This window comes from Atheta coriaria, unplaced genomic scaffold (genome assembly GCF_025399875.1).
Source record: "Atheta coriaria isolate IRGN ID8LTWV9N9 unplaced genomic scaffold, Caltech_Dcor_3.1 hic_scaffold_9_pilon, whole genome shotgun sequence".
Classification (NCBI taxonomy): Eukaryota; Metazoa; Arthropoda; class Insecta; order Coleoptera; family Staphylinidae; genus Dalotia; species Dalotia coriaria.
In genome coordinates, this window is record NW_027045451.1 from 10,827,596 (window position 1) to 10,840,458 (window position 12,863).

Consider the following 12,863-nt stretch of genomic DNA (forward strand, 5'->3'; position numbering starts at 1 on the left):
TTGTTATTTTTAATGCACCAACCAGTTGAAAATTCATATCAAGAAATCAAAACCAGGAGAAAATCATTTCAGTTCTTTTAGTTGTTGAGATATGTGCAATCAATAAATGGATAAAAATGACCGTGTGCCACAGTTTTGAATGCGCTGAACTATTTGAAGTTACCGATCGCTGCCAGAAGAAAATAGTAGTTATATTAGTTTTATAACTCGTTGGTAGGTGGCGGTAGTAACGCATTGTTTTGCCTGTTTTTGGCAATCAGCTGTTCAATCTGCTCGACTCTCGCGGCGTAAATTGCAACCATTTGCAAGGTGAACTCCAATATGGCGCAAATGTCAGCGCGCCACTCGCGCGATCCCTAGCCGCCGAGCGCGACGTCCCAGCGAGTCGAAAATGGAATCAGTACCCGCCGCGACGTGCGCCGTCTGCGGCCTCTCCGATAACCTACTGCGCTGCGCCCGCTGCCACTCGTCCTACTACTGTTCGCGCCAGCACCAGAAGCAGGACTGGAAACAACACAAGACAACGTGCACCACCGATCTCCAGCACCAGCAGGACCCGCAGGAGCTGCAACCACCGCAGAGCAGCTCCGAAGAAGTCATTCACGGCGCCAGGAACGAGGTATTCACTTCCGGCGCCGAACTTCGCACGCCGACGGAGCGCGCTCTGAAATCCGCACGGCGCGCCACCCCCATCAGCGGCGAGAACATCGTGCGGCCGCGCGCCGCCGGCTTCAAGGACTTTCCGGTGAGCGCCGGACCACCCTTCTCGCACAAGAACCGCGACCTGGCGCTCGACGAGATGTGCCGCAACGTCATTCGCGACATGGACGCGTACGGCGTATGCGTGGTCGACCACTTCCTTGGCGAGGAGCGCGGTAAGAAGGTGCTCTCCGAGGTACTCGACATGTACACGAAGGGTATCTTCAAGGACGGCCAATTGGTGAGTAGCAATGGCCGCCAGGATCTGAAGACAATTCGTGGCGATCAGATCACGTGGATCGACGGTCGCGAACAGTATTGTTCGCACGTTGGGCAGCTCATCAGTCAGGTGGACGCTCTCATCATGCGGGCGAATAAGATGCAGGATAATGGTAAACTTGGCAACTACAATATTAATGGCAGGACTAAGGTAAGAATAATAAATTTTTATTTTTACCATCAGCTGATGGTGGTTGATTTAATGTTAATAATTCTTGCGAATTTAAATCATTCCAAAATGTTGTAAGACGTCGGTGTTGTTTTATTTACTTCTCCTGGTACATTTAAAAATAAATGTTTACATTGCGTCATCTCGCTCGCGCCGACCGCAGTCTTCTCGCTCGCGTTTTTCACCGGGCATGCGGCAAGTCACGTAGGCAATGTTCCGCCGGCGCGGCTGGCTTGTGCGCGCGCGGCTACTTTTGCACACTTGAGTTTCGCCGATGTAAAATTCGCGCACTTGCTCCAATTTTACGCGAATTTCTCTAGTTCACTGCTACAGCGCTACAAAAATTGTGTTCGCCTAGCGCGTAATCTGCATTCGCAGCAATAAATTACGAAAAAAATGTAAACAAATGCGAAATTGTGCGGAATCAAATGTAAACAAACGCGCGTTTTGTTTTCTCAACGTAAATTATCGTCGAGTTTAGCCGTTTAAACTTTAAACCGAATTTCCGTGATCAAAATTCAACAGGATACACTTGTTGTGGATTTTTTGAATATTTGAAGATAATTCCATTATCATGTTAATAAATTAATTCGATGAATGGGGCACTCGGTGCTGTCGAGTGCTAAACTAATAGCGATTTTTGTTGATGTGTTATTGCGTGTCGGGTTTTTGTTTACGATATTAATCATCGGACGATGCTCATAATGATAAACGATGATTGTGGTTTTTGTTGTAATTCAATCCCACTTGACTTTAAATGTCACAAATGCAATTGTTATATAATAATAATAATAAAATATCGTGGAATATTTCAGGCGATGGTTGCGTGTTACCCTGGTTCTGGATCGCACTATGTGAAACACGTGGACAATCCAAATCGAGATGGCCGCTGCATAACAGCAATCTACTATTTGAATCTTGATTGGGACGTGAGAAGAAGCGGAGGTTTACTTCGGATATTCCCGGAAGGTTGGAGAGATGATAAGGTATAATAATATTGTTTTAGTTTTTGATTCTATTAATTTATTGAATAATTTTTATATTTTCAGGTTGCTGACATCGAACCAATTTTTGATAGATTATTGTTCTTCTGGTCGGATCGCCGGAACCCGCACGAAGTGCAACCGGCCTTCTACACACGTTACGCAATCACGCTGTGGTACTTCGATGCCCATGAAAGGGAACAAGCTTGTAGGCTATACGAAAAAGAACGTAAGTACATTAGAAAGCAGTTGTTTATTATTAATATTGTTAAATTCCAATAAGTGTTAAGTGCAAGGTTCAACTATGAATCATTGTTGTCTCCCGCGACTAAAATAACATCATTTGGTTTGCTTTCCAGGTAATAAAACAGAACTGATGAAATGATGGATGCCTTTGGCCGCGTAACCAACCGATTACTGATTAAAAGTCTGACGAACTAAGCAGACATGTGATAAGTAATGAATATTAACTGTGTTTTCCGTGCGGATCAATGTGTTGTTTTGTTTGGCCGGAATTTATCATATTGTACACGCGTAAGTTATTGTCAACACTGACCCACACATCGATTATATTGTAATTTTAAAACTAGTGCGTCAAAAAACTAAACACACAAAAAGCAAGCAAAAAAATAACTTGAATTACCTACTGTAAGTGCAAATTGCATAATAATCTAATTATTAGAGCGATCGTGAGAGTAAGAATAGTATTATGCTGCTGGACCAGTGATGACTGTGATGAACATTAGTCACAAGGAATGATGCGCGGGTGAGTGATGTATTAGTAGCTACAATTCAACTTAATTTTAATTTCAATTATCAAAGCAATCTCAAAGAAGACTATACTTTATACATATATGTAAATTTCACGCAAACTGATTATCTATTTTGTATACACTGCAATGCAATGGTGTGTTCCTCATCGCGAACACCCGGAAAACTTAAACTGAAACATGAAAACAAACTATTTGATAGTAAATTTTCGTGGAGATTCAAGTCGATCAATGTATATATTAGGATAAACATTTGATTTACTCTAGATAAGCGAAGAAAAGTACTAACTAGTGAAAAAAATTGATTGAATTATAATTTAAAGTCTCTATGTTACCTTTATTTACAAATAAATTAACAAAATTACAACGCGCAGTCGTCGATGGTATCCAAGCCGGGTGTGTAACACTTAAACTGAAATCCTGAATCACAAAATGAGCCCTGAAATGTATTTAGGAGAACATGTACATGTGATTTATAGGATTTTACTTTGTAAATACTTACCGGATTCATAACTTTGCATCCCATGTACTCTCCCTGATACATTTCTGATTTATCACCGATCACAACCAGGTCAGGAAGTGGATACAGCTGTAGAGTGTAATCAAAGTCCCAATTAACTGTTAGGGCGTTCAATGAGAGCGGGCTGAGATGTCCTTGGCTTACAATTGTTCTTGTTATCTGAAGAAATGCACAATAAATCTTGTATTTATTTAGTTTCTAGCGAATATCTTACATAATTGTTGATGTCATCCTTCTGAGGCTTATGCAATGTGCCCTGCATCATTTTTACGAGGACATCGGCACGAAACAGGACGATTTCCTTATTGCAATACTGAAGACGGCATGGATTCGTTGCGAACCACGACTTTGGAACGTGTTTGGAGATTTCGTTTGTAATGAACTTCGGAAGTGGTAATCTGGGTACAATATGGGGCGTACATGGATCCAACATGCCAGGTACGAAAATAAAATGAGAATTTGCTACGATGTTCTTGAAACGGGCGATTAATTCACCCAGTTGTTTGAATAACTTTCTAAGAACGTCGATTTTTTCAAGTCCGTGGGATTCTGACATGAAGTTTCCCATTAGAATGAAAGCTATCGGTGGGTTTTCTTCCAATCCACCAAATAATGTTTCTAATTTTTCAAATGTCTAAACAAAATAAGTGTTTTTTAAATTTTAACTTAGATTTATGTATAAACTTACTTGAGGATGATCAAGCCATAAATCAGAAAGCATCAACATCATCTCATTTGGTAATCTATGCATATATTCTTTTAATGATGATGATTCTCTGAGTAAAAGTTGTGATTCTCCACCAAAGTAATTTAGATTTGCAAAACTCAGCCTTGAAGTCTTGTATTCCTCGCCTGGAGGTAAAATAATGGTGGATACCATGAGTTTCCTATCATCATACACACCATTAACCAATACAAAAGTATTTTCAACAAAAAATCCACCATGGTATTGTGCATGACTGAGATCTAGCTCAACAATTCCTGTGGGATCCTCAAGAACAAATTTTCCTTCTGATATCATGAACAAAGAACCTAAAATAACTGTTTTCTCCAATGTGCAGTGTGATAAAGTGAGTAAATAATCAACAGTTTGTAGTTGTAGCTGGTCTGCTTGTGATACTAATTTGTTTTTGAAGTTTCTTTGAGTTCTTTGTAGAATTGTTGAGTATCTTTCTAGAAATAATGATGCCTTGCTTTCTGGACCTGATAATAGTTTGGGTTTTGTTGTGCTTGGAGTATATCTCTTCCTGTCTGGATTATATGTAAATTTGGGAAAATCAAAAGCATTGATCACATTGATAATTGTTTCATGTTTGTCACAGCCGGAATTTATGCAGACTTCAATTGCTCTCTCAATGTTTTCTCTTTCAATACTTTTATCATGAATGGCTTGCTTCTCCAAGCTGCTAGATACATTTTTAAACATTCATCAAATACTTCTGGAGTGTATAGATTCATATGCTCTGCAGCAAACTTGACAACAATTAGCTCACATAAATCCCTAGAAAAACATGAATTTTGATTTAGTATAAGTTTTTATATTGGATTTTGGTAACCTACTTGCGTATATTGTATCCACTAAGTTTAAAAGCATTGTGGAGCTTTCTTATCATTTTCGTTGTTTCGTCCATTTTTTTTATTAATTTGGAACTGAATGAAGTTGTGTTTTAGTGGACTTAAAGTTTGTTTAATAGAGTTAAGCGAGAACAGCGGAATGCGTTGGTTAGGTTGAATAAATTTCCCGCGAATATTTATTAATATTCAACTCGTGTGTACGAATGGTGTCGGAGTTACCCGAACAAGAATTTGCACCATTCAAAGGAGGATACCTGGCAGTTCACCGCGAGACGTTTCCGTGTGATAACGTTTTTCGTTTATCGCGTTTAACAAGTGCAATGCAACGCGTAACACTGCCCTGTACTATAAACACTAGGGTTTTTAACATTGAGTTTAGTCCCACTTGGAATGGTCTTAAATGTGAGTAGCAGTTAGAAAACAATTCGTATTTTACTATCAAATTACCAATAGCTTCGTACATTTTAAAATGTTTACATCGATAGTCGCTTATCAGTATTTCGCACTATGTAAACAACAGCGAACACGTTTTGAAACTAGTTTGGTTTTGATCGCCGGCTAGTACGCATCGCTCGTTGTATATTTAGTTTTATTTAACATTTCCAGTTTTGAATTCATTTTATATATAAACCTAACTAGTGCTAGTGTTGCCCTTTACGATAAGCGTTTGCGCAAACCTATGTTTCTGTCAGAATAGAATTTAAATAACAGCTCAGTTTATAAGAGAATTGCACCGCAGGTTGCACGTTATAACAACAGTTCCATTTCTCAGTTTATAAAATTGAGATTAACTTACTTGTTTTCGGGCTTTGGAAATTGCATGGGACTTCACAGGATAGTCATTCTTGTATCACATAGTAAGCATTGTAATTCTTTATTATATTCACTACTTAGTTTTGTACTTTTCTAAAGGTGAACCCATAAGCAGCCTATTTGTGTTTCAAAACATTGCTTTCTTTTTGTTTTAGAGCTCTAGAAAGTGAACGGAACCATGCAGGAGAGTAATTCTTGACACAAATTGTAAGTATTATTTTTTAAATGCTTTATTAAATTTGCTTTAGCAATTGGATGTTTCTAGCTCCGTTGCAGTTTCCTGCTTTAATTGACGTAGTAACTTCCACAACAACTAGATGGCGCTGACGTAGTTTACCGTTCATTAGTTTGAAATTACTCACCTAGGTTGCGCTACTGTCTAGTTTGCATTAATTTTTATGTTTCGAAGAACTAATTTTTGCGTGTTTTTGAAATTTTGGGCCTGAACTCGACATCGTAGGAGAACCATTCTTGCATCAGATTGTTGGTATTGATTTTCTTGATTACTTTCATTAATAACTTTAGTGGTTAGCTTATTAATTAGCAACAACAATTGCATTTTATGTTTCGAAAGACTAATTTTGGCTTGTTTTAGGGGTTTTGCACATGAACCTGACATCGTAGGAGAACCATTCTTTCATCAGATTATAGGTATTGATTTTTTATCATTTTCATAAATAACTTTAGTGATTAGCTTGTAAATTAGCAGCAAAAATTGCATTTTTGTATTTAAAAAGACTAATTTTGGCTTGTTTTGGGATTTTGCACTTGAACCTGACATCGTTGGAGAACTATTCTTTCATCAGATTGTAGATATTGAATTTCTTTATCATTTTCGTGAATAACTTTTGTCATTTGTTTAATAATTAGCCAGAAAATTTGCATTTTGTGTTTCGAAATACTAATTTTGCCTGTTTTAGGAATTTTGCACATGAACCTGATCTCGTAGGAGAACTATTCTTTCATCAGATTGTAGGTATTGAATTTCTTTATCAGTTTCATTAATAACTTTAGTGATTACCTTATTAATTAGCAACAAAAATGGCATTTTGTGTTTTGAAATGCTAATTTTTGTCTGTTTAAGGAATTTTGTACATGAACCTGACATCGTAGTAGAATCATTCTTTCATCAGATTGTAGGCATTGAATTTTTTATCATTTTCATAAATAACTTTAGTGATTAGCTTATTAATTAGCAACAAAAATTGCATTTTTGTGTTTCGAAATACTAATTTTTGCCTGTTTTTGGAATTTTGCACATGAACCTGACATCGTAGCAGAACCGTTCTTTCATCAGATTGTAGGTATTGAATTTCGTTATTATTTTCACAAATAACTTTGGATAATTAGCAACAAAATTGCATTTTGTGTTTGAAAGACTAATTAGTTTGATAATTAGCAATCAGATTGTAGATATTGCATTTTTTGTGTTTCGGAAGACTAATTTTAGCATTTTAGAATTTTGCACATGAACCTGACATCGTAGGAGAACCATTCCTTCATCAGATTGTAGGTATTGAATTTCTTAATCATTTTCATAAATAACTTTAATGATTAGTTTGTAAATTAGCAACAAAAATTGCATTTTTGTGTTTCGAAAGACTGATTTTGGCTTGTTTTAGGGGTTTTACACCTGAGCCCGACTTCGTAGGAGCACCATTGTTGTATCAGATTGTAAGTATTGAATTTCTTTATCATTTTCAATAATAACTTTAGTGATTTGTTAATTAATTAGCAACAAAAATTGCGTTTTCATGTTTCCAAGGACTAATTTTTGCTTGTTTTCGGGGTAATCACCTGAATGCGGCTGCCCCTTAACATCAGCGGGGTCCCTAATGATGTAGAATTTAATTCTTGGTCGTAAAAGGAGTAAACGGTCTAAAAACGTGACTGAAACTGCTAAAAATTGCAATTTTTCCATTTTTAACGATTTATTTCAAATGCGAATATCTCGTAAACTAAAAGAGATAGAAAGGAACGAATCGCAGAGTCTTAATCTACGGACTATTCTCTATAAAATAATACATATTTTGTTGCAGTATTGTAAAGTATTCTTAGGTGGGCTAGAATACACGCATATGAATGAATGTAAACAAGTTTTTTTATTGCTTTCAGCGTGCGTATCTCAACAGCGATAGTGACCTCGTGCAGTTGCTGTCGGCTGTGTGCAACTCAAGGCATACGCAGTTCCATTTCGGTTGTCGAGTGAATCGCGCGTTTTCATTGCGACTACTTTTTGTTCTTCAAATCATAATTAGATAAATTGCGGAATGTTCAATTAACAATTGACGGCATTTACTGAAATCGGATGTGAATGTGGTTTTGCTAGTGAGATAGCATGCGTTGAATGTTCATCAATCGCGGAGTTATCGGTGGTTCACCTATGCGCGTGTGATGTTCCGTCGGCCGTCGGTGATTGTTTTTCGCTTGTGGAATTACATTGCACTCGTGTTAACCTATGTGTAAATAACCTGCGTGTCCACACATACTTAATAATAACTTGGATTTATGTTTAATTAATATAAATAAACAACGTTGATGCCTGTTGAAGAAGTTTAGGAGCACTTGTGCCAAGGAGTCTACCGCTTCCCTCGCAGAAATGTTAGAGATGCGCGTATTACAAGGCAAGTTTTACTTTCAGGAGATTTAAGAGCTGTCTATGATTTTCGATTTTAAAGAAATGTATGTAGCTTTTAATGTTGCTAATAAAACATAATGTAATATTATATACTTCTTAATATTTTTTCTGGCTTCCCTTTGCCGTTTGCAGGATTGATGTCTTGAATCATATTCCATATAAATCTTAAGTGCGTCGAGCGTGTACAATGTATAGCTGTTGTTGTGTTGTTGTTTTTAAAAAGTAGAATCCTAAATAGAAGAATCAAATAACAACGATAAAATCACTCGGTGGTCGAGTGGGTACGTGCACCTGCTAGCATGCTAGTAGACACAGATCGAATCTCAGGTTTAGAAGGCATTTTTCTCAAATATAAAAATAACAGGTGTAATTTGGGTTGCATATGTAAACTCAAATAATATATAAGAGAAATTGCAATGCAAGTGAAGGCAATAAGAGAAGTGAAGAAAGAGTAAGTGGAGAAATAGGAGAAGTAGAAGAAGGAACAGCAGAGAAGAGTAGAAAACAGAAGGAAGAGAACAGAGTAGAGAAGAGGAGGACATAGAAGAAAGAGCAACAGGAGTCAGGAGTGGATCAGATTTTTAATTTTTTTGGCACGTGTCGTTATAAGACAGTCACACTGCTTCGATGCGTCCATTGCTCCCGGCCCAACCTACAGCTACGATGTCTCTGCGCTTCATCCCCGAAATTATCAGGCATATCAACAATTTTTATGGTGGGGGATCACCCCCAGAGAGAGGGAACTCCTTATAAGGACAATCCTTATAAGGTCTTGTTTAAATATTTCTAAGTTTTAAGTCATCTCAAGAGAGGCGACACATAAAAATATTCTTACAAGTTCTGACCTGTTGCTGAAATGAAAGAAGGAGTACACAAATCATACAGGTTACCTTAACAATTTTTATAGAGGGGATCATCCCCTGAGAGAGGGAACCCTCTTAGAGACCTGTTTCTGAAATGATAGAAGGCGAACACACAAATCAAAGAAGTCAATATATCTTACTATTTATTTATTAACAATAGAATACAAGTTTAGATTTTACATGTCAACAGAATACATGTCGCCATATTGAAACCGTACTTACGACCTGCTAAGCCCCGCACATATATTAGCAAGTACTACTTCATAAAGTTATACCGGAATAATGAAATTAGTAAATAGCCAATTATCTAGATAATTGAAAATGGAAACAAATATACAGGGTGTTACAAATGACAAATTTAATGTGAAAACAGAAAAACATTTTAACACTACAAATATCATTCGTTTTCACCCGAGGATCAGAAACTAATATACAGGGTGTTCCAGAAAGAAAATTCAAAGTGCAAAGAAGAAAAACCTAAAAACAACAGTTAAAACTAAATTTTCACGGACACAAAAAACATATATACAGGGTGTTCTAGAAAGAAAATTCCAAGTTCAAAACAGAGAAAACTCAAAACTTACAACTAAAGGTCATTTTCTACTTGCGGTTAAGAAAACTAATATACAGGGTGTTACAAAAAGGAAATTACTACATCACAAAAGAAAATGCCAAGTTCAAGAAGGAAAATAAAAGGAAACACTAAATATAGACAGTTTTTGATAGAAAATTAAGGAAAACAAATATATAGGGTGTTACAAAAAGAAAATCAATAGTTCAAAGAAGAAAACACTCGGGAATAACAAATTTAGAAAACTTATAATAGGAAATCAAGAAAATCAACATACAGGGTGTTGCAAATAGGAAATTTCTACATTTAAAAATAAAATACAAATTTTAAATAGAAAACGACCCGGAAACGATAAATTTAGTCATTAGAGAGCACGGATAATTAATACATAGGGTAATTCAAGAAGAAATTAACAACAATATTTTAATATAAAATCAGAGTTTTTACCCGAAAAACATCGGAAAATTGAGCAATAGAGTGCTACAAAAATAAAACACTTACATTTTAATATATTGTAAATATATATTTATTAATTGATAGTAGCATCAACTGTATAAAGTAACCGACGGGTAGTCGCATCATCATAAATTGATAGAATATCCGGCAGAAAACATCTAAAATCTAAATCAACAGACTGCAAGCGACGGCGCGTAGCAACAGAGTGGTTAAAGATGATAAAAATAACTATTTCTTTGTAAATATTAAGATATACTTAGGCTGCGAAAACGAAAAACTATTCACCGTTCAAGATTTTATTTCAACAAGAAATTATTAATTTAATGATGCAATTCGATTAAAAATGTTTACGTGATCATCAAAAACATGACCAAACCGACGGCCGACGGCCGACGGCAAAGTAAGCGTGGTCGACCACATGAATATTGTCATTTTAATAATCCTCAGATAATTTAAAAACCGTGCTAGTAATAATTGAATCAAGCATGTTATTTTCGGAAACGCGACTAAGAAGAATTCTGATAAAAATTGCACCACGTGTTTGTAATCTACAAAATTAATATCCCTCAATTTGAATAATCAATTTAAGTTAAACCGTATTAACTTTCCGCGAAAATTTTTAATTATCCACCTACCTGTGCATTGATCAGGAGATTTTCTACCCTGTAATATATTCTATCAACCGACACACGCGCAGGGATTAACGGATACTTATTTCATACTTAAGAAGAATCTAACCGCTATAAATCATTAAACAAAACAGGCACACATGCCCATTGCGAATATTTTGCCGAGGGCCGAAAGAATACACGACGATTAATCCAATTAAAACCTCAAAACGCGTGGCGATTAGAGAGGCACGCTCGCGGACCATGCGGTGAAACAACTGCCGTGTGCGCTGCGCGTAGCCGGGTACAAGGCAGGTATGCAGCGGTATCACGCGTCAGTCGAACAAAAAAAGTTGTTTATACACAAACGTACTGATAAACACGTAGTTGAGAAGACGAAACTAAAAATTCACAATGTTGAAATGCACATACACGAAATTTACTTTTACTTTCAATACTTCTCGGCATACGAAAAGAATTTATTGGCTTTCGGGTGTAATATGATTGAGCCTTCGTAAAAGTTTACTGTATACCTTAGTTAATTAAATAATTGGTGTTCACAACTCTGCGCCTAAATTAAATATTCGCTGTAAGATAAAGTATTAAAATCGGAAAAATAAGAGCAATTAATACATGCAATTAATATACAGGGTGTTACAAAAAGAAAACCAATGATTAAAAAAAACAGTACGTTGCAACAATAAACTTTTCCCACTTTAACCAGGATGGTAATTAAAAGTAATATACCTAGTGATACAGAGAGAAAATATACAGTTCAAAAAAGAAAACATCAGGACAACAAACTCGGTCAGTGTCTAATAAGAAAACAAGAAAAACTGGTATACAGGGTGATACAGAAGAAAAATTACTACATTTAAAAATATTATTCTATGATTCAGAGTAATACATCTGGAAACCACGAATGTAGTCAATTATTGACTGGAAATCAAGAAAACTAAATATACAGGGTGATACATAAGAAAAATGACAAGGTATAAAAAGAAAATTCCACAATAAAGTGGAAAACATACAAAAACAACAAATTTTAAAAATTCTTGTTTGATCAAGGGAAGCAAACATACAGGATGTTACAAAAAGGAAATGACAGTATTAAAAAAGATATCTTTTATATTAATAAAACACCATAATGAATTATATTGCATTTTGAGATTTACTTTGTGACGCGATCGCCTGACACGGTACAAACTTGGAGAAGTGCCAGCCGACGGCACCGCACACAACCCCGCGACAAGATATTAAAATGACGATATACATACATTTCACAGACTTTAATTAATTTTCAAACTAATAAAAGTATCAACACGACTACAGAATTTTGAATGCAAAAAAACAATGCGAGCTGAGAAAAACAGTGACACCCACATTCTAAAGCGAAACTAAAAATGCATCCGTCGGCATGCGACAATTTAGACTTACGACGATTACGGTATCTCGTTACACGCGACTAAATATAGTTATGTAATAATGATATAATAATATTAAACATCTTACCGGGACATTGGATAATCAAAAGAAGCACTGAAACAGAAAAAAAACACGTAGGTATGTTAGTTCACTTATTGAGTCTACCCGTCGGATAGAGTCTTGTATTACAAGCAATATTTTCGCACATTGAAAACTCGAATTTCATGATCGTTTCACGCACAAATAAATATAAGTTAAACACTAAATAGTTTAGTACCATTACGGGCCGATATTTATGTCGACAATTAACGTTAAAATGCATTTCATTGAATTGAAATGAAAGAAAGGAGGCATGCCTACCCCGTGCAAATAAGAACAGACTGATACGTTCGAACGATCGCAGCACGAACGCAACATGGGACTGGTTCAAAACGATAAAAAGTTGTTTATGCACAAGCATAGATAAATGGTAGAGAATTTTTCAATCTTTCATA

At 36.2% G+C, this 12,863-nt stretch overlaps 2 protein-coding genes and 2 long non-coding RNA genes across 4 annotated transcripts; 3 read left to right on the top strand and 1 right to left on the bottom strand.

Moving 5' to 3' along the window:
• Positions 1-298: 298 nt before the first annotated feature.
• Positions 299-3,267, top strand: Hph (HIF prolyl hydroxylase). Its single transcript, XM_065311311.1, has 4 exons — positions 299-1,129; positions 1,963-2,133; positions 2,197-2,359; positions 2,490-3,267. Exons 1-4 carry the CDS (start codon positions 392-394, stop codon positions 2,513-2,515), a joined length of 1,098 nt encoding a protein of 365 aa, XP_065167383.1. The 5' UTR covers positions 299-391; the 3' UTR covers positions 2,516-3,267.
• PolE2 (DNA polymerase epsilon subunit 2) lies at positions 3,211-5,258 on the bottom strand. Its single transcript, XM_065311310.1, is given in 6 exon segments — positions 3,211-3,339; positions 3,403-3,579; positions 3,635-4,054; positions 4,109-4,836; positions 4,839-4,921; positions 4,981-5,258. Coding segments are annotated over 6 exon segments (1,557 nt in total). The 5' UTR covers positions 5,052-5,258; the 3' UTR covers positions 3,211-3,261.
• Positions 5,241-6,461, top strand: LOC135798462 (uncharacterized). The gene is made up of 3 exons (XR_010549711.1): positions 5,241-5,397; positions 5,964-6,015; positions 6,404-6,461. It is a non-coding gene; the product is annotated as an uncharacterized lncRNA (long non-coding RNA).
• A 612-nt stretch (positions 6,462-7,073) lies between these two features.
• Positions 7,074-8,534, top strand: LOC135798460 (uncharacterized). Its single transcript, XR_010549709.1, has 2 exons — positions 7,074-7,112; positions 7,431-8,534. It is a non-coding gene; the product is annotated as an uncharacterized lncRNA (long non-coding RNA).
• The last annotated feature ends 4,329 nt before the right edge of the window (positions 8,535-12,863 follow it).

What these genes read in the sequence shown, in the direction of transcription:
- Hph (XM_065311311.1), top strand. Translation starts at nt 392, where the DNA reads ATGGAATCAGTACCCGCCGCGACGTGCGCCGTCTGCGGCCTCTCCGAT. An exon ending in ATATTAATGGCAGGACTAAG is followed by an intron (nt 1,130 to 1,962) that starts GTAAGAATAATA and finishes GGAATATTTCAG; the next exon opens with GCGATGGTTGCGTGTTACCC. An exon ending in TAGGCTATACGAAAAAGAAC is followed by an intron (nt 2,360 to 2,489) that starts GTAAGTACATTA and finishes TTTGCTTTCCAG; the next exon opens with GTAATAAAACAGAACTGATG.